Source organism: Excalfactoria chinensis, chromosome 23 (assembly GCF_039878825.1).
Source record: "Excalfactoria chinensis isolate bCotChi1 chromosome 23, bCotChi1.hap2, whole genome shotgun sequence".
Classification (NCBI taxonomy): Eukaryota; Metazoa; Chordata; class Aves; order Galliformes; family Phasianidae; genus Excalfactoria; species Excalfactoria chinensis.
This window is the reverse complement of record NC_092847.1, coordinates 3,247,422-3,268,941: the sequence shown is the minus strand read 5'-3', so window position 1 is coordinate 3,268,941 and position 21,520 is coordinate 3,247,422. Positions and strand designations below refer to the sequence as shown.

The following is a 21,520-nucleotide window of genomic DNA, read 5'->3' as shown; positions in this document are numbered from 1 at the left end:
TTCATAAAATATAATGGAAAACATTTCCCTATCTCTTTGCTGCTTAAGGTAAGCATGTTAAACACCGAATATTATGGCTGGAAGGGATTTTACATAATCTTTTCCTCTGCCCCAAGTCAGGATCAAATATTTCTTTGCTACTCTTGAGCTGCGTTTGGCTGAGCCCTGTTAAAGAGGGCCAATAGTGGGGATTTCTGCAGGCAACTCAGTGCACTGCTTCCCCAGTTAACTATTAGCATTCCTTCAGGTTTGTTTGTCGACAGATGACGTGAGTAAAGGGCTCCAGATTAATTTCAAAAAGGCCCATTAATTACAGAGCCCGGAGTTTGTTTAATTGGAGTGCAGGGATTAAGATGCAAAGTAGAAATGCTGGAGACCTAAGGAAAAAAAAATTCCCTTAAAGAGAGTGTCAGCTCTTGACAGTGGAACCAGGAAGTCGGAGGCTTTTCTTGCTATTATGCATGCACAGTCATACAACCAGTGCATGCTTTCAAACTTTCACTGCACATCTGTCCATCACTGCACGGGTTAGGCACCAAGCCAGCAGCAGAATTCCTACGAGTCTGTGCAGCTCCCACACGTTTACAGCACTAGGACCCTGAGGGAGCTTGATTTCTGTGAGTCAGTGCAGCTGAGCCCTGAGAGCAGTGAATGAGGCTGGGAAGGCAGAGGGAATGTGAATGGCTCTTCTGGCTTGGGAAAGTATCTGCAGACTGGGGTGCTACAGACTACAAAACAGCCTGGACAGCCCTCCAGATTCCCGTCCCCTCTAAGGTGAGTGACCACACAGCAGCAGTTTTCACAAAGCAAGTCGTGTGGGATTGAACGAGTTGTGGAAGTTTGGGATCTTCAGCATCAGCCGATGTGTTTTCTGCTGTGCACTGATTTTTTTTTGCACTCTCTTGACGAGGAGCGTTCTTGAAATACAGAGTGTTCCTTGCTTAGAAACCCCGTTTGTTCAGGAAAATTGTTGGTCTAGCGAAGCTGAAGGATCGTATCCGCTAATGCATGTTAAATTGCCTGCATGTCTGGGACGTGTTCGTAGAGCTTTTGTGCTTAAATTCAAAGCTTGAAACAAATCTTTTGTAAGACCAGTTTAACCTTAGAGGAAGGTGAGTGTTCTCCTTGTGGTTTTAGCCAGGTAAATGAGAATGTAGTTCTACTTGCATGGCACTGTAGTTACTTCTACGTGGAAATCTTTATTGCTTTAGTTATGAATATAAGGCTGTTTTTTTTATGGCAATTCTAATGAAGATAACCCCCTCCCCCCAATATAAATAGCAATTCTGGTAAATTGAAGTATGAATGGCCCAAGGCAGAAACCTTCCAGCCATAGGGACAGCTGTAGGTTACACCATCTATATCCTCTGTGATATCCACTTGAAAAAGCTTACAAACTGCCTGCTGCTTTGACAGACCAGAACTGACAGTGCCTATTGATTTGGACTGGGTGCTAACGCTGTTCTGTCTGGTGCATCAGTCAGAGGCAAAAATGGGGATCCCAGTCACAGGGAGGAGAAGAATTTGTGTGCTGGGAACAAAAAGTGCTTCAGTTGCTTTCTTCACTTTAAATTTCCCTTATATGCTCAGGGAGTTTTAAAGAAACAGGGGAAGTGAGCGTGCTTGTCAGGCTGGTTTTTCCAAGCTGCCACAACTTCAAAGTTGCATTGTAGCTATAAGACAAATCATTGAGGGGTGTTTTCAAGCCTTCCAGTGCTACAGTAAAGCCTTTTTCATACTTTCTTGTTTTGTTTTTGAAAAGCCAAAGTAAAATGTGATAACTATCAGCAAAAAGATAGGCAGGAAGTGAACTTGCCAGTAAGTTCATGTGGTCTTTGCACTTCTGAGCTGGTTCAGATATTATGGAACTCAGGTGTTTGTGAAAGCCTGGAAGTGACCCTGACAGCAACCATCTCGTGTTTGTCTGACAGTCAGAAGGTTGCAATGCTGCTGCAGTGGTGGGATGAAGAACCAGTAGAATAAGGAAGATTTGTCCCTGAAAGGCATTAAAGTTATAGAGGAGGCATTTTCTAATAGATCTCAGATCTGGAGAGGAACTCATTCTGATGAATGTGTGCAGCATAGTGATGGTCATGTCACATCTTGACTGGTCCCAGCCCCTCACCCTGAAGGGATGCATCAGCCTGACAAAAATGATAGCAAAGAAAGTAACAGTGGCTTTATTTATCTCCCTCTTAGCGAAGCAGTGTCCATTTTCTCAATCAAAAGCTCAAATTATCTTTTCAGATGTCTTCATTTAAATTCAGTGGAAAATTGCAATTAGCACAAAGGATCGTTCTAACCCACATGCTAAGTAGTTATTATATGGAATGATAAGTTAGCATTTTACAGCCATTATGTAGACTAATTCAAACACCATATCAGAAAAAAAATACCTTAAAATACATATAAAGGTTAGCACTTTTCAGGGCAAAATGCCCTTCTTTAGTGGGACAAACAGAACAGGGTCAGAACACATTTAAGAACTGGATCACTTCCATCCATAGAATTACTGCTCTATGACTTTGGGCACAGAGAAATGTTCCTTTAAGTGTAAGTCCTATGAATTGCTTTCAGAACTAATAGGATACTGAATACACAACAATTAGCATCAATTGAATTCAATTGAGAGCATGTAGAAGAAGATAGCCATGACTTTAAGGAGGTAATGTAGTTCTGCCATTTGATAAAAAGCTAGTGAAACCCAGAACCTACCAAATGGGCTGCAGCAATGGTGATCTCTGCAGGCAACTACCCCATCACCAACAGGAGTTTAAAGGGCCTATTCAGAAACAGATAGTGAAATAAAACATCTTTTAGATCAGATGATGTGCTTGGAGGAATGGAAGGTAACATCTCTTCCAGCGCAACTTGGTGAAAGGCACATGTAATGATGCTACTGCTTCTATTTCATAGTAGAAAGGCAGTTCTCCCCCCTTCTGAATTTGGCACACACTCATACCAGTCAATGTGTTTAAAGGTGTTTCTATGATTGAGAGAGCTCCTGTTTTGGGATGGATGGATGTCCTATGGGATGTGTGTGGCTGCATGATGCCTTTTTTACAGCTCTGTTGAATTAATTACACCAAAAAATACATGGCCAAGCAAAGCAAGAGCCTTTTTGCTTATGCCAAGAGATGGTAGTACCTATTGGAGTGATTTATGTGTGTTCTATCTGCCAGATTCCACTAACATTAAAGCTATTTATGCATTATAGATGGTGGCAGGAAAGACTCATTCTTTTGATACAAGCCTGTACTATGCTCAGTATAGGGCATATAGATTCTGAATATTGCTTGTGGCTTTCATTGTTATCCACATCTCAGAAAGAGGATAAAGTAAAACAGGGAAACATGCTGGCTGTGTTGGTGGAGAGCTGTAAAGTCACCAAAGCTGGCAAGAGTTGAGTGCAACAGCTTACAAGTCAGCATGTCTCCGAGTGCATTAGGTCCAACTGAAGCACACCCAAGGACACCCCACTATGCAGATGCTTTCATGTGTTCAGATGGTTGGAGAGTACTTGATTACTTACAGGCATAATGCCTGGGTGGTTATATTCATTCAAATGATGTTTAAATTACACCATCACTGTACAGCAGGAGAAGACACACAAAGTACTGTTCAGTATTTGGAGCTTGCATGAAGCCATTATAATGGAAATTACCATATTAGGAAGAAATTCTTTGCCAAAAGAGGGGTGAGGCAGTGGCACAGCTGCACAGGGAGGTGGTGGGGTCACCATCCCTGGAGGTGTTCAAGGGCTGTGGGGATGTGGCACTGAAGGATGCAGTTATGGCCGTGGTAGGGATGGGCTGACGGTTGGACTTGGTGATCTCAGAGGTCTTTTCCAGTCGTAATGATTCTATGGTTCTAAGTGCACATAGACATCTGGCTGTACCCACGTGCTCCATACATACATGAATGCGACTTCAGTGGATTATTGAAGCCCAAAATGAAAATGCCTTCATGGTGTGCTTGGAAATAACACACCGGATGACTTTACTGCTAAGCTTCTGTAGCATTCAGTTTTTGGTGCCACTGAGCAATGAATAGAACACGTTTGACTCTTCCTTGCCTTCGAGGCAATAATTGTTTGCTAGTAAAGATTCTTCCTTTTTTTTTTTTTTCTTAGCTCTTGCATTTACAGCAATGCTTTGAGGTTTTACAGTGTGGTTGTTCACAGTATCAGAAGATCCAAATCAATATCAGATTCCCATCCCCTACTGCTGGGAACAGTTGTATCGCATGAACTTGGCTTTCACATTTCATTGTACTATCCTTCCAAAGAAAATATTTCACAGATATTTCATGCACACAGCAAAAATCCTGGCCTGGATTTCAGAACCCAGCCCCCTACACGCTCTCCCCTCAGTTTGACAGGAATCTCTACCATTATTTTCTGAACAAAACCTTGGCCACTTTCATCCCATACCTGCAGTAACCAGGAAGCTTTGATGTTCTTCCTGAATTAGGTTCTTCAGCCATAGACCATTGCATTGGTTCCAAATAAATGCTTCCTGAGTCTTATTCTTGACTCCAAAATGAAGTTTCCTATTTCCGAAGGGTGACAACGTGCGAATAAAAGATCAGATTGAATTGTTGCATAGTTAAGCTGCCATTGTCGGTGTGAAAAGATCCAAGCACAAAGACAGGCAAAAATGTGTAAAACAGAAGAGAAGCTGATTTCTTTCATGTCATTTTTGGCCTCCGTTTACAGAACACCGGCAGGAATATTATCACTCTACATGTTATGCAGATATGAGACCTCCAAAACATATGCAATAAACGAATAGCAGTCAGGGTGAACCTGCTTCCTTTCACAGCAGGTCATTTATTTGACAATTCTCTGTTTGCTGAATGTGGTTTTGTTTGTCTAAGGATGATGGTTGAGTTTTTTTTCCCTTCCCTATTCTTAATCAGTTCACAGCTTTTTTTCCCTGTGTTGTAAGGGAATAGAGACGGATCTTTTTGTGGTCTGGTTTATTGACTTGCTTTGCTTGTCTTTATTTTGTTATTGATACAACTGTATTCAGTCCAGGCCATTAAAAAGGAATGTTGGAAAATGTTGTAATGGAAATTAACCAGGTACCTCATTGCTGTGTGTTACTCTGATTATGACACGTTTAACAGCTCTATCTCAAGGAATATCTGTTTTTTCCATTTTGAAATATATCTTTTTAATTCTGGAAGCCTTTATGGCTTGGGTGACTCAGGTATTAAACACCACTTGTTCACAAAGGCATTTCTCTGCCCCGCGGTGAACAACACAGCCTGCACTTTCTGAAATGCATCATTTCCTGCCCAGTATTTCATGATCCTTTTGAGATATTCTGTGTAGCAGCCCCAGCTCTGCAAGGTGTTTATGCAGCCACATGAACAGCTCTGTTGAACTATGTCAAGAACAGCCCACAGTTCTGATGAATGCAACTGATCAGCGCAGCTCTGCTGGAATGCTCTCATTGCCATGATTATATTAAGGGCTTTAGGAAGGGTCACCAGGGCCCATCTCCAGAGGGTTGGTAGGCTGAGTTAACTGCAAACTGCCTTTTCACTGCAGCTATCAATTTGTTTCAATTCTATGTTGTCTTCACCCAAATGCTGTTCTTAGGAGGGCTGAGCATAAAGGTAGAGAGAGAAATTATTTCTGGTTTACGTTACCTGGTGCAGAAAGACTAAAAAATTAGCATTATAAACAGAATGAAACTTGGTGGGTATTTAATGCGTAGTTCATAAAAGGCCCAGTGGGAACTGAGAATGAGAATTTATATTGCTTTCTACATTCTCATATGGGGAAGCTTTGTATTGCCTGGAGAATTAATATGGCATGGACTTAATGTATTAAGGCACGCAGCTCAGGAAACAGTTCTGAAGTCTGGAGAAGAGCTCTGACAGAACCCTTTACCCTTTCTCCTGTTTCTTTGAGCTCTATAACACTTTTCTCCCATCAATGCCATCATTCAACAAACTATAAAAGCCAAATAAGAGATCCTCCATTTCTGGTGTTTATGTTGGGTGAAGCCTTGTTGGCATGAGATAAATTCATCACCTTACACCAGTGGAAAATTGTAAAGGTAGTTATTGCTTACTCTGTAGTATCTTATCTAAGGCTCTTGCACCTCGTTTGCACAGTCTGTGCCATGTAATAGAACTGGATGAAGAAGATGCTGAATTCCAGGTGTATGATTTGCAGCCAGATGTCTGTGTTGTAACGTTTATCATTATGTGGCTGCTAATTAAAGACGAATACTGTATCATATCGTGGAGGTTACAGGATGATTATGGATACGTTTACTGTGATATAGTGTTAAGGTGTTATTTGTGCTTGGAATTTCCAATATTACCAACGGGATGGAATAGCTTCACATGACAAGTATCCAATATTTAACATCAATGCAAGCAGGCAGTAAAATTGTGAAGCCATGTGAGTGCAAGAAACAAGATGACTCATTTACAGATGTGCTGATGATAAATTCTTCATCACTGCCCATAACCTGGGGCATCAGGAACTAGACTAATGTTCAGATAACCGCTGTTTTTCCAAGTGGATGAGCTCTTGCCAAAAATTGACAGGAACTTTCTTCAGCTCCTGTTTGAAATGCTTTTTGCTAGATATAAGAAACAAAACCCACAGAAATAGCCTTTTGGAGTTGAATCCTCTAGAAAGCAACTGCTGAACTTAACTGACTTAACTCCAAACTACCCCCATTTCCATTCCAGGTGGGATTTTTGCTGCTAGTTGTAATATCTGCAAGAGCTGCAGTAGGTCAAGATTATCTTCTAAAAGCTTCTAAAATTGTGCTGCCTTCTTTGAGTCTGAATCAGGGAGGCTCTGCCACTTATCTGTCCCAGAGACAAGGCAGCATTGCAGCACTGTAGGAAAAGAGGAATGTGAAAGGGCAAGTGCCATGTTCCAGTCCCTTAATCTGTACATTGCGGTGTAAGATAATGTAGGCTTGTGAAAGGGGTAATACATTTCTACCAGGGTCCCCTCCAACTGGAAATCTAATTGTTTTCCAGCAAATTACAAGCTTTCAGGAATGGATTAACTGTGTGATTGAGAGACAAAAATCCCCACTTTTATCAAAAATTCGTGGTTGATATTTTGAAGCAGTTGACTGAACTCAGTCACTGGGTCTTGATTACAGTCTAGCATTTCCTTCTGCGTAGGCTGATCCATAGGGAATGCCATTCATTCCAGTGCTGCAGTAGAGCGGGATGACTCAGATGATTAATCAGCTTTACTTTTTCTTATTAAGAAGCAAATATTTGACTTCCCCATCTGCTAAAGTGATGACTGTCAAGCTCATGTTATAACACACATCGTTTTGGTCACCCTTGACTCATGTTCTAAGAGAGGGAAAGTAAACTTGTAACCTATGATCTGTTATACAACTACAGGATTAATGAACACAAATAGCAGCAGTGTTGCTTGTGTTTTCTGTTTGACTTACAGTCCTTGTTGCTTTCTGATCAATATTTGTCCCTAGTTTGGAATCAACCTTAAGCTCGTGGTTTATGGCTTCTGACAGTGGTTATGCATCAGCTGGTAGACAAGCAGCCACTGAAACCAGTATTTTGCCAAATCACTTCCTAAGCTGGAAATGAGGACAGAATCTACAGATGAACGGTGCCTCTAATCTTCAGTTCAAACATCTGCTGAATTTATGATGTTAACAATTCAGTTAGGATTCTTCTTGTTAAAAAAAAAATCATCATAATTAACCATAGAGCTTTTTTTTCCCCATCCCTTTCACTAATAGGTAAACCACAACAGAAATGCAGCCAGTGTGCAAAGTCTGTGATCGCTGTAATGAACCGAGCAAACAAATTTCAATTGGAGGCACAATGATTCTAGACAGACAAACCATCACTCTCCCAGCTCCCAACTAAGTAGGTCTCTCTGCATGGAAAGGCTGCCAGCTATGGGGAACAGTTTAGAAAGTTAATGACATTAAGAATGGGATTCATTGGCGATTGTAATTCTAACTTCACTAAGCATTGCCAGAGGCATGACATGAAGAAACAAGTACTATTTCAAGCAGACTGCAAAGCCAAGGGACAGATTAGCATCTGTTGGAATCGGCTACAGTTGAGATTCTTATTTATCCTTGAACGTCACAAGACTTCAGAACGCCTAAAATGATTATTTGAAAATTATTCTCACAAATCTCTGAATTCTTTTCCTAAATTTAAAACAACCTTTCCCTACGGTTCTGCTGCATGCTTTCAAATAAGTGGATGCGAGGTAACTCACAGTTAGAAGGCAGGGGAAGAGGCAGCTCTTTCCAATTACTCATTGTCAGACTTAACCTTTTATGTCAAAGAGGAGCAGGGAGCAGTTCTGTTGCTGTCCTTAGTCAGTACAGCCTCCAGGCTGCTGATTTTCACATCTAGGCTATGTTGCTGTGGACTTTGTTTCTGCTTTATCCCTCTCTATCTTTACTAATAAGATTAAGCCTCTGTCCACATTCTTCTAATTAAAATGCCATAATTCTGGGAAGAGATTTCAGCCCTACTTTTAGCATAGTAATCGGGTGTTATCAGTGTAACTGTGAGTTCAAGTTACCTTTTTTTTTTTTTAATATGAAAGTCTGCACTTTGCATGCGGGCCAAAGCATATACTCCTTACAAAGCATTATGGTATGAGTTGTCTGAATATAACTCATTATCCACAGTGATTAGGTTAGTAGGCTTCGTTCTGTAGTAGAGGCATCAACAACATCCAAACGCTACAGTTTGGATGCAGTGATGCTCAAGTTTGATTAAGTGATCGATTGATCATTTAATTGATCTACTCAATGGCTTGACATCTTATCAATGGAAGATGCTCAATAGCATGTACTCAGTTCTGTTATTATTTCTCTACTATCTCAGAGGTTTCAAATGATCACAGGACGTTGGATGTTGTGTTGAGGGATGTGATTTAGTGAGAACTATTGGTGATTGGTTGGACTGGGTGATCTGTAGGTCTTCTCCAACCTTGGTGATTCTGTGACAGGAACGTCCCCATCGTGTAAGATGGGAGTTTTATTTTGCAGCCCTTTATCTTCAAGTTGTTTTTTAATGGAATAATAATCCACCATATCATTGTGAGCTGCCCTGGCCAGGTTTTTTATGGAGGCTGAGCAGCTTAGCAGAGATACAACGTACATTTGAAGTTTCTTTCCATGTCGGCCCTCTTTGCTGTCTCCTTCCTATGTTCTGATTTGCCACAAACAGGCAATTTCAGTTTCCCTTTGGTATTTCCAGAATTCCCACCAAAATACATTTGATGCTTTTAATGAGTATTAATGTATTGGGAGATAAGATGAAATTCCTTTTTGAGATAAAGAATGAACGGAACAGGACAGCCCGAAACATGCAGCTATTAAACGTCAAGAAGATCATCGCTATCATTTCTAGATGTTGTTTGTGCTTACATGATGTTCTTTTCCAAGTTCCAAGGAAGGTCCCCAGATCCAAGGATCCAGAGGAACATTACAGGTTATGGAGTCCATCTTTGAGAATCTGAGCATGACAGACCAGCTGACTTTATTTTCTTCATTTTTGGAGTCCCTGCGCTTTATGCATTACTCTGCAAGGCATGTTCTATATCTAAACATCTCATTTGTTTCAAATGTTTTTGCATAGTGGTAGAAAAATAAAGAAAGATTAAAAAAAAGAGCTTGAATTATTATTATCATTATTTTTTTAAAGCTAGTATCACTCTTAAAATTCAGCTGGTTCTTATTAACAAAGGTTTGGACAAGAATCAGGATTTACATTCCCTTCTGAATAGCTGGAATAAGATCATTAGTTGGAAAAGCTTACTGGCCTTCGAAGATGTATTTTTCTGCCGTAACTACTTTTGGCTGTAAGATGGGATCCCAACATTGTAGTCTGATTACCCTTTACTTTCTCTTTCCAGATGAATTCCAGTTTGATACTGGCAGTTTCATTTAAAAAAAGGAAAAGAAAGTCTGAAATTCCTGTTCTTTCATGTGGTAGAACACAACTTTTTGTTCTGTGGACTTCATCTCCTTTTTGGGTCATTTCATATTGGAAACCAAAAATCCCAAGGCAGGCACCTGGCAGAACCAGCTGAAGAACCACTTGGAAAAGGTGTAGAGAGAGGAAAGGAAAGGTAGGATGGAGGCATCTGTTTGCACAGATCTCAAGCATAGCCAGCTTAGGGATGGATTTCTCCCATTCATGCTGACAGTAGTTTCCCTGTCCGTGTCTGAGATCTCCAGTGAACGGCTTGTCAAAGAAGCTAGAAAGCTGATGGGCAATAGACTTGGTTTGTCTCCTGGGGCTGAAGTGCGTATAGAAATCAAAAGGTACTGTGCTTCTTTGTTCCACTGCTGCTGGCTGAGGTTTGGGGATGAACAGAACTGGGGTTTTAGGAGCCCTTCGTGGTGCTCTGAAATCATCCCTTGAAGTGAGGCTCAGACAGGTACAGGGAGGATGTCATCTCAAGGCTGCTGCTTTGCAGAGGCATTAGCAATCGAAATACTTGGGTACCAGTTTAGGAGGAGTGACAAAATTAGGACAGAAGCGTGATGGGCTTTCAAGCTTCCTTGTTATTCTCATTGCCCAGACTACGATTGTTGTCCACCCTGTGATGACGGTGATCGTGGTGACACAATGTATGATGCAGGGCAGCATTTTTCTCAGTCTGCTGCTCTCCCTAGAAATACTCAAAGGAGCATTTCGGTACTGGAGGCCTTCAGAACAAGAGGAAGTGCATGAGACACAGGTAATTTTCCAACTGGCTCTTCAGCATACATAAACCTCTTAGTTATAGGATGAGTCACTGTAGATGTAATAGAGGAATTAAGTCTTGAATTCATTAAAAAATGCCCATTTTCTTGCTCATCAGCTCAGAGCAGAGACTAAGGAGTAGGAATGAAGTGTTTTTTTAATTGTGTAACCTTGAATGCATGTAAATTCTGAAGCAAGATGTTAGTAGGATGTTATATTCATCTTTGGGACGGGTAGGTACAGAGGGATGGTGTATAGATGCTGTCTCCAGCATCATTTGAATAACGCTGCCTGATTTACTGGATTCTGCCACTGCTGGCAATCCGGGAAGAAGACAGCAAAAGAACTTAAAAAAAAACACACAACCTTCTGAAAATAAACTCTTTTGTGGTTAAATAACCAGCCAGTTGGAGCTGAAGCTGTGTTTTCTTAGGGTGGCAGGACAGTAGGAAAAGCTGCTGGATTATTTTTGGCAGTGGTCACTATTTTAGATCTACCATTACAGAGTACACTGAAAGGGTTATTGCTTTATTAGTACGTTCTTCCAAAACACATAGCATGCATTGCTACACAAAGCAATGCAATGAGAGCATCACACGAGCTTGGAAGGTTTCAGATTTATGGAAAGTGAATATCCTGTGTGATGCTTCATACGCACTCTTTATTTCTTTCCATTGGAACTATCCTGTAGATCTTATAAATCCCTGTGTGGTTCTGGCAGACCTGCTTCAGGTGGCTCTACTTGAGCAGGTGGGTTGGATCAGATGGAGGGAAGGTTTAAATTGGATACTGGGGAAGTCTCTGGTTTTGAGTACTGACAACTTGCGGTCTCATCGCTTGTAACCAGAATTGCCTTCCAGATGAAGAAGATGGGAGGTTTGAATCCTCATTTGTCCAGATCTGTTTTGCAAACTGAGCTGCACCAGCAAGTATTGCTTTGTTTATGCTGCATTACTCCTGCTTACAGTGAGCCTGTAAGATGCCTGAGAGGGATTGGGGACAGTGGATAATTAAGTAGAGTCTGGTAAAGGAGCTGAATAAGGTATCTTGTCTTACAAGCATGCTGCTTGTGAAAGCCAAGATTGGCATTTTAGACAATTACCAGTGAAAAAGGCACAGCTCAGAGAGTCGAGAGTGGATTTGTCCCTGCACTCCTGCAATACAGTAGGGAAGAGTACTGAAAACATGTATTTGCTGGCTATTTACTGAAACATATTTCTAATTCTAGTTGAACACTGAGTAAGCAACTCCCAGACTCAACGACGCAGCCAAAGTGGCCCGATGGCATGCTGCAGCCAACCCCAGCTCAGCATCTGGATGAAATAAAGACCTTCCTCAGGAGCAGCTTTTTGTGCAATATACTCAGAGGTAAGAACAGCACACACACTGGAACCATGAAACCTTGCATTACCAGCATCACACAGCAGTCCAAACATCCTTACCAGGGGAAGAGTTTGTATGAGAGTAGGTAGCAGGACACCTGATGAACAAATGAGGGAAGGATTAAAAAGCAGCTGATCTGCCTTCTGAAAAGGGCAGGTTGCATTTAATACTCTTATTATTTGGAAATGCTTAATTGTTTGACATATTAAACGAGCTGCATCACTGAGATCTTCTAGCTAGCTATTGTATTGAAAGGATTGTGGTAACAGTCGTAGCCCACGTTACAAAGGCTGCAGTGCCAGCACTGGTACTGGTCTGCATCTCCCTGGAAGCTCAGGTGGCTGCACTGGGTGGGAACTGTGAACACTTTGCAAAGAGCACCATGGAAGAGTCCAGTAGGTAAATACAGAACGAGTTTAGATACAGCTCCCTAAAACAGCCTGTAAAAGGCCTCCACATCAGCAAAAGTCGCAGTCCTGACAGTCTGAAGGCATGCCTTAAAATGTTGATTTTTCTGCTTGCGTTGCCAGTGGGACTAATCCACTTTTTGAAACTGTTTTCTTATTTTTAATTATTTTCTACTAACGTAATAATAAAAGATTCAGTTTGGAATCTTCAGGAAAACACCACATATCCCAAAATACATTTGCTTGCATTTGGGCCACAATCCCTTTGCCAGAAGGACAGGAAATACAAAGAAAGATGTAAAATATGCAACCTAAGAAGCTCAGAGAAAAAAAAAGTATGGCAGAAAATCAGGAAAGAGCTCTTTGCTGGCATTGCTATGCCTCCGTTCTATAGAAGGGGATAATAAAAACGGGTATTATGCATAAACACGATAGGCTGAGGCTGTTCTGGCATGTCTGAATTGCGCCTGGACTTTGTTCTGCAAACCTTTTCCATTAACATTTCTGTTGGAAAAGCTAACTTTTTAGAGATGCAGTGACCCATCTGATTTTAATTTGGTTGCTGCACGAGGGGTTACTCTTTGAATTGTGCATAGCCAAGCTATTGAGCTACACCTAGTTCTATTTCCTTGTGCAGACGATGGTGGCTGCCCAAGTAGGAGCAGCATGTGGGCAAGCAGCAACCCACTGCCTTCCTTTAAGTAAATTAAAGTAGCTGGAGCAGTGAGGACTTTCTCTGTGAGAGACATCTGACTTCTAACCATCGTATCATCCCTAATTCTTCCAGTCCAAAGGCTGCAAGGAGAATGGCTGCTGTAGCTTATGGCATTTCTCTCTTTTGTCCCCATGATGCAGGGACTTGTAGCATCTCTTCAGTCTATTTGGCTTGTCCTGTTGGTTTCTTAAATGCATGCTCAGCCCTGCACACAGATACAGCCACAGCTGTTTATTTCATTGAGATAAGAAGTATCCACACAGGACCCTGTGCTACATGTCAGGGTTCTGCGTTTGCTACAAGACTGCATCCTAGCAAAGACAAAGCTTTAGTGCTGCTTCGAACTAAAGTGCTTTGAGAAAGCTGAGCAGGAAGGGGTGAAGTCAACAGTGACTGACCCAAAAACATCAGGACATGCTGGGAAATCACAGTGGAATTGCAGAGCTTGATTCCTCTTCTTGAAAAGCCCTGTTTGTCCAGTGGGTGTGAGGCTGCCTGCTGGCTGGACGCTGCAATTCAGGGCCAGCTGAGGCATGTCATGCAAACCGAGCACCAAGACAAGGGAGGAGCCTGTATTGATAGGGTTTTATTTGTTATTTTTTTTCCTGTTTACATCCTGTCTGTACCTAATGGTTCTTGACAGAGGAACACAATGCCAGCCCTTCGCTGCAATCTCGGATCGTGTTTTCAGTGCCTCTGCTGATGATTTGTTCCCTAGCATATGGCTGATTTAGTCAACACATGGCAGTTACCTAATAAAGCATTACTGCTGCTGGTGTTCCAGCATAATATTGTTCTTAGAGATATTTTAGATATTTGTCCCATATTTTTTCCACACCCAAACAGATGTGCACAACATTCTGCAGGCTACAGGAATACTAGCACCCTCACTTTGGGTCTGCTATACAGGGTCATTTGTGCAACCTCTTGCTCGTGGCACTGAGAAGAGGACGGTGTGTTCCTCTGTGCCCAGTACTGTGACCGTAATGGTTTTAGCTATGCTCTACCTAAGATACCAACCAGAAATAGTCTGTCACCCATGGTGCTCCTATGTAATACCCATATTTGTCCTAATAGGCAGCCTGAACTTGGACAAATCCCATCTGCCCTTGTGACATGTGATGTCTGAGCTCTTCTGGGAAGGAGCGTGGGCTTTATCTGCCCCATATCAGCAATGTGGTGCGTCCCGAAAGGGCAGATGGGATAGATGGAGGCTGCTGGAGGCTGCTGAGCCAGCCAGAGTGCTGGGGCCTGTTCACATGGCAGGTAAGTGTGGCTGGGAGTGTGTGCTAATGGCCGGATTCAGGGGGTTCCCCCACTTCCACAAATACCAGCTTGGTGGTCCCCACCCTCGCCCAAAGGACAGCCTTGCAGACGGATGAACTAAACAGAGAGCTATTTTAGCCGAGGTCCTATTTCTACACTTGCTCCTCTGCAGGGTATTTGCAGCCAAAAGACCAGTGCTGGCCAAAAAGGTTATTGCAAAAATCACCAGAGATTTTACTCCTGGGAACATGCTGTCGCCATATGGTCTCCGCATTAATAATACCAAACAAGTGCTTCATAGTGTTCTAATAACAAATACCAAAGGAATTAATAATAATCTAGCTATTATTTTCTAATGTTCTCACTTTATGAACAACTTTTATACTGTCTGAATGAGCTCTTCTGGAAGATCAACATCTGGTACCCACATGAGAACCTGATGAAATCTGTATGGTCCTGGGTATCTTACACATTTATTGCCAGCGACGCCATCTGTTTCTGCCAGCGTGGCTTACAGTAACACTACATTTCTCTTTTGTTCTAGGTGCATAGCGTAATGTCCATGCTGTACTACACTCTGATTATAGCTTTTTTGATCGGCACACAGGCAGCTCCCAAGTCAGAGGACAATGGTCCGCTGGAGTATCCTGCAGAACACTCCTTACCCCCTACACAACAGAGTAACGGACAGCACATTTCCAAGGCAGCCCCACAGACAACCCACGGCCACTTTGCTTGGATTCCGGATGGAACAGAAGATTTAAATATTGCTATGGACCAAAACTTCTTCAAGAAGAAGCGTTTCAGGTCTTCTCGGGTCCTGTTCAGCACGCAGCCGCCTCCAGTGTCAAGGAAAGGGCAGAATATGGGATTTCTCAGCAGTGCAGCCTCTCTCAACAGGACTGCCAGGACCAAGAGGACTGCGCATCCCGTATTGCACCGGGGAGAGTTCTCAGTGTGTGACAGTGTCAGTATGTGGGTCGGGGACAAAACCACAGCCACTGACATCAAAGGCAAAGAGGTGACCGTGTTGGGAGAGGTCAACATTAACAACAACGTTTTTAAGCAGTACTTTTTTGAGACCAAGTGTAGGGACGCTCGGCCGGTGTCCAGCGGGTGCCGAGGGATCGACGCGAAGCATTGGAACTCGTATTGCACCACAACACACACCTTCGTCAAAGCACTGACCATGGAGGGCAAGCAAGCAGCATGGAGATTTATCCGCATTGACACAGCTTGTGTGTGTGTGCTCAGCAGGAAATCGGGGAGACCCTGAGACGGAGCCGAACCCCGCACCAACATCCTCCTGTCCCCCTACCTCAGCCTGTAAATTATTTTAAGTTAAAAAAGAAAAGAAAACAAAAAAAAAAAAAGGACTGCATGGTGTATTTATAGTTTATACAATACAAAAAGAACCTCATTATTTATTAAACTCTTTTGGAAACCTTTTGTGTTTTGCAATTCATTGACTCTTCAACAGGCGTTCACCTTTGTCATAATGCAGCTCTGAGCGGTTCTTAGGGCTGCTGAACAATCTTTATCCATTCCATAGAAGCAGAAATGCTTTTGCAGCCTTTACATGTACCCCCTTCTCCCACAACACTTTCCATCACGTAACCTGTCAGCTTACTTAAACAAATAAGCTGAAATGTTTTGACCAGTTACCAAGAAGATGAAGAAAGTCTTTGCAAAACTTGCCTCTAGTTCTGCTAATTATCCATAGAGGCATTATTCTTATTAATCACATTATTCTTATTAATCACATCAGTGAACTCCTGGTCGGAAACACTGATCTTCATGATGTCAAATATGTTTCTAAGCAGGGATCGTAGTGCATTTGTTAGAAACTGGCACAATGTTTTCACTGCAAAAGTGATCCGTTCTCAATTATTTTTGAGTATTTATCTGCATATGAGCAGAATCCAGGCGTGTGTAGCTTTTAATTGAAAGTACAGCTCATTGCTCATGAGCTCTATTAGAGCGACGGGGTGGTAAATGTAAACCGAAATATGTAAGTAAAAAACCTTCACGTAGTCAATAATTAAACAGTAGGAATGATCTCAAGGGGCTTTTGTGGCAATGAGGCATTGACGTCGGAGCAAATGTTTTTGTGCATGGTTTAAAAAGACACGTCATGTGTTTTAGCAAGGAGCCCCAAAACAAACCTTGTGCTCATCATTTCTGTGCTTTGGAGAACACTGGTTTCGGGAAGCTGTAGTGGAGCCCGAGGTCCATGCTGGGTGTTGCAGTCATTGCTCAATGGATAAAGCTGCATTTTCTCCCTCACTGTTTCCTTTGGAAGAACAACTGCTGTCCATTGTAGAAACTGTTTCAAAACAAACACCATTAGGGTTTTTAGCTTTGTTTCTTCCAAATCCTAGAGGGCACACTTTACTCACACGCTGTTCTTTCCGTGATGGGAAAAAAAAGCAGCCCTAACATTTGCTTCCCCAACCTCAACAGCAAAAGGACAGCAAACCTCCAGAGAAAACGTGCTGCTGTAAAACAGTGTTGGTGTGACATAGAAGGTGACGGTATAGAGCCCATCCCAGACAACCACTGGTGCGCCTCTTTACAGCCTCCTCTAGGAAGTGATTATGGTGTGGGACAGCGATATTCCAGTAAGAATGTTTTGTCCTCTCCAGAACAGCATTTCTGCAATATCTGCATGAATAACCAGTTATCTGAAAGGTCAGGGAGCGGGCAGGATCCTGACTGCCCTCAGTCCTCCAAATAATGACCTCCTGTTCTGTCGCGGGGGAGGCAATGAGAACTATGAAATACTTTGCGTGTGATCACATAGGCTCTGTCACAATAGCAGAACGTGGCAAACGTGGCAGCCACCTGCCAGTCAGCACAGGAGAGAAGGAAGAACAGTGAACAACACAGCCAAGAAAACAAACTATTGGAGCGGAGTCATGCCTGTACACTTCCGTGGCCTTAAAGCAGTGGACAGAGGTCATAAATCTGATCTTTGCCATGAATGACAGCATGACCAGGGAAAACTGAAGCCCTGAAACTGACCTTAAAGCGATCTTGGGAGCTGATGGTCCTTCTGCAGCCCGCTGACTTGCAGTTCGTGTGCTACACCTTCAAGCTCATTCTTGCCATTCAGCCTCTGGAATCTGGAGGTCACCTGAGGGACTGAGGTAGGTGAGGGGTGTTGTGGGTGCAGGTGTGTGCCCACCTTGATGATCCTTTAGAGCAGCTGACCACGCTGCAATAGGAAATTGCCAAGCTGAGGTGGATTCAGTATGAGAGACTGAAATCCTGCTGCATCTGCACTGCTGAGGTGATGCCAAAAGCCTGGAGTGCCAGGAGCCCATTCTAACCCTCAGTCTTGCAATCAGGTTACAATCTGTTGAGCCTTGCCCTGATTATATTCATTTCAATTGCAATACAGACAGGAAGTTTTGACAGAGGAAGAGCCTGGTTACAAAACAGGGGCACGCTTTCTCTGTACGATCCCTTTCATCGTGACACTGATGCATTATCTAATCCCTTATTCAAACATGATTAAGAGAAGCACTGTAGATGCCACACCCTTGGAATAATTTCTTCAGTAAGCAGCATCTTTCACTGGAGCAATTAATACCATTGTCAGAGATCTTTCTTCTAGAGATTGGAATCACTGCGTAGTGTATTTTTAGTTTTCTCTGTCTTCTACAGGAGTTTCTCAGTCTTCTAGAAAAGTCACTTCTGGCAAGATCATGGAATCATAGAATGGTTTGGGTTGGGAAGGGCTCCAGGGATCATTGAGTTCCAACCTCCTGCCACATGCAGGGCCACCAACCTCCAGATCTGGTACCAGCCCAGTTGTCCTGAGCCCATCCAACGTGGCCTTGAACACCTCAGTTCAAGGTAACAGTGGTAACAGTGGTTTACTCTGATTCTGTTTTTTAAATGGGGCTGAAAATGAGCACAAACTCATACACAGCTGGCACGTATATATGTATATGTATGCATATATATCTCCACAACAATGCCCCAAAATACTATTTCAAAGAACACGCACGTTTCTGAAAAAGCCATTTGTTGGTTGTTGTTCTGATTTGTTTTTTATCTGTTTGAAGAAATAAAGCAGCTCAGAGGGTCAGAAACGTTTCTGGGCCAAGTCCAGTTCCTTTCCTGACGTTTTTTTTCCCATGACATCCTACCCAGGGTTGTTCAAACTAGCAAACAGTAGTTTTGTGGTTTACCCATACCAGAAAAAAAAGGGAGCTCTGGTACTTTTTTAGCATATATTACTCAAAGGGTTCAAGAGTACCCTCTGTCATGTGGCCGTTCATAAACATTGCTCTGACCAATGGGGGAAGATTCAGATATTTCTCAGAATGATTTGTTGCCTTCTCGTGACAGTTGCAATTTCAGACTGGATTGGATCCAGTGGGAAAATGTTTAGACAAAACACTGCAGCAAACAGCGCTGCTGAGAGATGTGCCCGTGGTGAGCCTGTAGCAGAAAGTAAGTTTAAAGGAAGATATTAAACAAAAATACATCATTCTGTGACCACGTGTTGCAGGGTAAATGGCCCATTCACTGGCAGTTACACCCCAAAGGGACTTCAGGCAAGAAAGGCTGAGCATCACACAAACATGAAGTCGTTCTCATGGTCTGTAACACAGACATTATAGTCTGGTTATAGACAGATATAGACAGAAATGTTGCAGAAGGTAACCAACTAAAAATCCACATAACTCCTTGTGATGTTTCTTGCCATGCAATACATCATTACAATCATCCATTAACATGTTTAGTATATACCACACGTCTTATATCCTGTCATACCTTTGATACCTCTGCTATTAACCCCCTTGAGCCATATCAGTTGGTATGTGAGGAATGTCAACATATTCTATCAACAAATGATGGTGTTTAATTGACGGGGCAACCTTCTATTTCAAATAATGGTGGGTGCCATTCACACTGCAGCACAGACTATGCTGTTAAGAGTTCTGAATGCTGGACCTGAAGGCAGCAAAGGTACTTGCTGTTCACTACTGTGGAATGTAGCCCACCGATATTGATTATTACATTAATCTTATATCTGACATTTGTTTGGATGTATGGTGTACACTACTCTTTTCACTCTCCCTTACTTTAACATTTCATCATCTTCAATGTACATACATCATTGAAGTTTATATCTCAAAGGCATACGTCTTCTTGGCCCTTGAAAGTCACCAAGAAACGCTTGACTCCCACAGTGCAGACCCACGTTGTCTGAAGTATAATTGCATGTTGTATTAATAGAATTTAGAAGATTGCTCTACAAAATTCCTAAAAGAGAATCAGCCAAAGTTAGACTTGGCATCTGCACAAATCTCAGCCATTTTTTAGAATACTTTGACAACGCTCATGTTATTGTCTCTCAGTTCATTTTTTCTGCTCATGTATTCCCCAAAGAAGGAAAGAATGGTATTCCTGCTCTCTGAATAAGGACACATCTTTCTCGTTAGAGTGATTTCATTATTTATTTTCCCTTCTCCTTGAGCTGCTGGATACCCAAACTCTTGCTCTTCCACACAAGGGCACAGGAGTCATCCTATTGCTTCCAACTCAAGGCAATTACAACAGAAATTCTCCAGTAGAGGGGACACTTCAGTTCTTGTCTTGTCAACTAGATGCTGAAAAGGAAGTCTTCAGAGCTCACAGAAAGTCTGTTAGTTAACTATATATAACCCAGTGACACAGAAGACCTGAGTTCAGTGCTGACATGAGCCATGTTGCAATGTACACTCTCAACTCCACAGGGCACTATTTTGTCTCACATGTGCATCTGCAGACAAAATAAATGTGAGGCATAACCAGAGTTAACGCTCCTATAAAGCTCTCTCTGCCGTCATTAGAGAACATGTTCATCTTCCTCCATTTGATCTTTTCTGCAACATGCTTTTTGTATTACTCCTCACATTTTACTTCCATCTGGTATCAGCTTTTGATTAGAAACTTGTAAGCTGAACTTCAACAGTTCAGTGCAAAGAACTGAGCTGATTCCATTGGTCCATTTTCACCACTGGATCACCTTTACAACTTCAGAGCATCAAAACAGCGTATTGAGTCAGACCAAGGACTGATCCACACAACCACATTCAATTCTAAATCATCTGTGGGACTGTATTACGTGATTCGGGGTGGTGAAAACAAGTTATTAGTTTTAAAAAGAGATAAAGCAATGAAAGTAATGACTCCTGTGAGCAAGCAAGCCACAGATTGGAATAGGAGTGCTGCCATCCATTTTCCATGTACAAGGAAAGAGGAAGAATGTCCTCTTGCAGATGCCAGTTTTGTTCCTTAGGATTCTGTTGGGTTATGCCTGGAAACTGCTAATGAATTGGGTGCAAAAACACTGGATGGGGCACATGACTTCTCTTCACCATGGGCATATCAAACTAATTTATCTACCGAGTTACCGCTGCCTACAGCACACCTGTACAAACCTGAGAACTTGAATCCTTCCTCTCGTTTACCCAATGCTGTCTTTAAACTTTAAAATCACCCCCATTTAAAAGTCCCATTCACTTTCAGAGGTTTTTCTCAATCACTGCTTTTAATGAAATATGGGGATTCTTATCCCACAGGCCAAACTACACGGCTTGGATCTGCCCACAGCCTTGAGGTAACTTCTGGCACCCTAAAGGTTAAGAATGCAGACAAACAGGTTCTCCTGCATACAGCTCCAAACCGTTTATGAGGTTATTACAATCTGACATATTTGATTACCCATGTGCTCTAAATTCAAATTACAACAGAACTGAAAAGACAAACAAACAAACAAACCAAACCAAAACAACCAACACCCTGCGAGGTACCGCAGAGAGGCCAAGAGCTGAAAGAACACGGAGGATTGGAGGTGTCAGGTTTGTACAGGTGTGCTGTAGGCAGCGGTAGCTCAGACAGATGAGATTGATGTGTCTGTTTTGGAGAGCAGTGATGTGCCCCATCCCGTGTTTTTGCACCAAACTCATTAGCAGTTTCTAGGCATAACCCAATTAGCATCCTAAGG

The 21,520-nt window shown here is 42.3% G+C and overlaps 1 protein-coding gene across 2 annotated transcripts; it reads left to right on the top strand.

Annotated features, from left to right (window-relative positions):
- Nucleotides 1–577: 577 nt before the first annotated feature.
- On the top strand, nt 578–15,832 carry NGF (nerve growth factor). 2 transcript variants are annotated; one of them, XR_011905803.1, is made up of 3 exons: nt 578–774; nt 11,972–12,111; nt 14,326–14,474. XR_011905803.1 is itself a non-coding variant. In XM_072356154.1 (3 exons), the coding sequence occupies exon 3, from the start codon at nt 15,071–15,073 to the stop codon at nt 15,788–15,790; it is 720 nt and encodes a 239-aa protein (XP_072212255.1). In that variant the 5' UTR covers nt 578–774; nt 11,972–12,111; nt 15,059–15,070; the 3' UTR covers nt 15,791–15,832. The 2 variants fall into 2 exon arrangements, 1 of the variants encoding a protein (XP_072212255.1); XM_072356154.1 differs by lacking the exon at nt 14,326–14,474 and adding an exon at nt 15,059–15,832.
- The last annotated feature ends 5,688 nt before the right edge of the window (nt 15,833–21,520 follow it).

Excerpts from the sequence above, each read along its gene's own strand:
- NGF (XM_072356154.1), top strand. The coding sequence starts at position 15,071 with ATGTCCATGCTGTACTACACTCTGATTATAGCTTTTTTGATCGGCACA.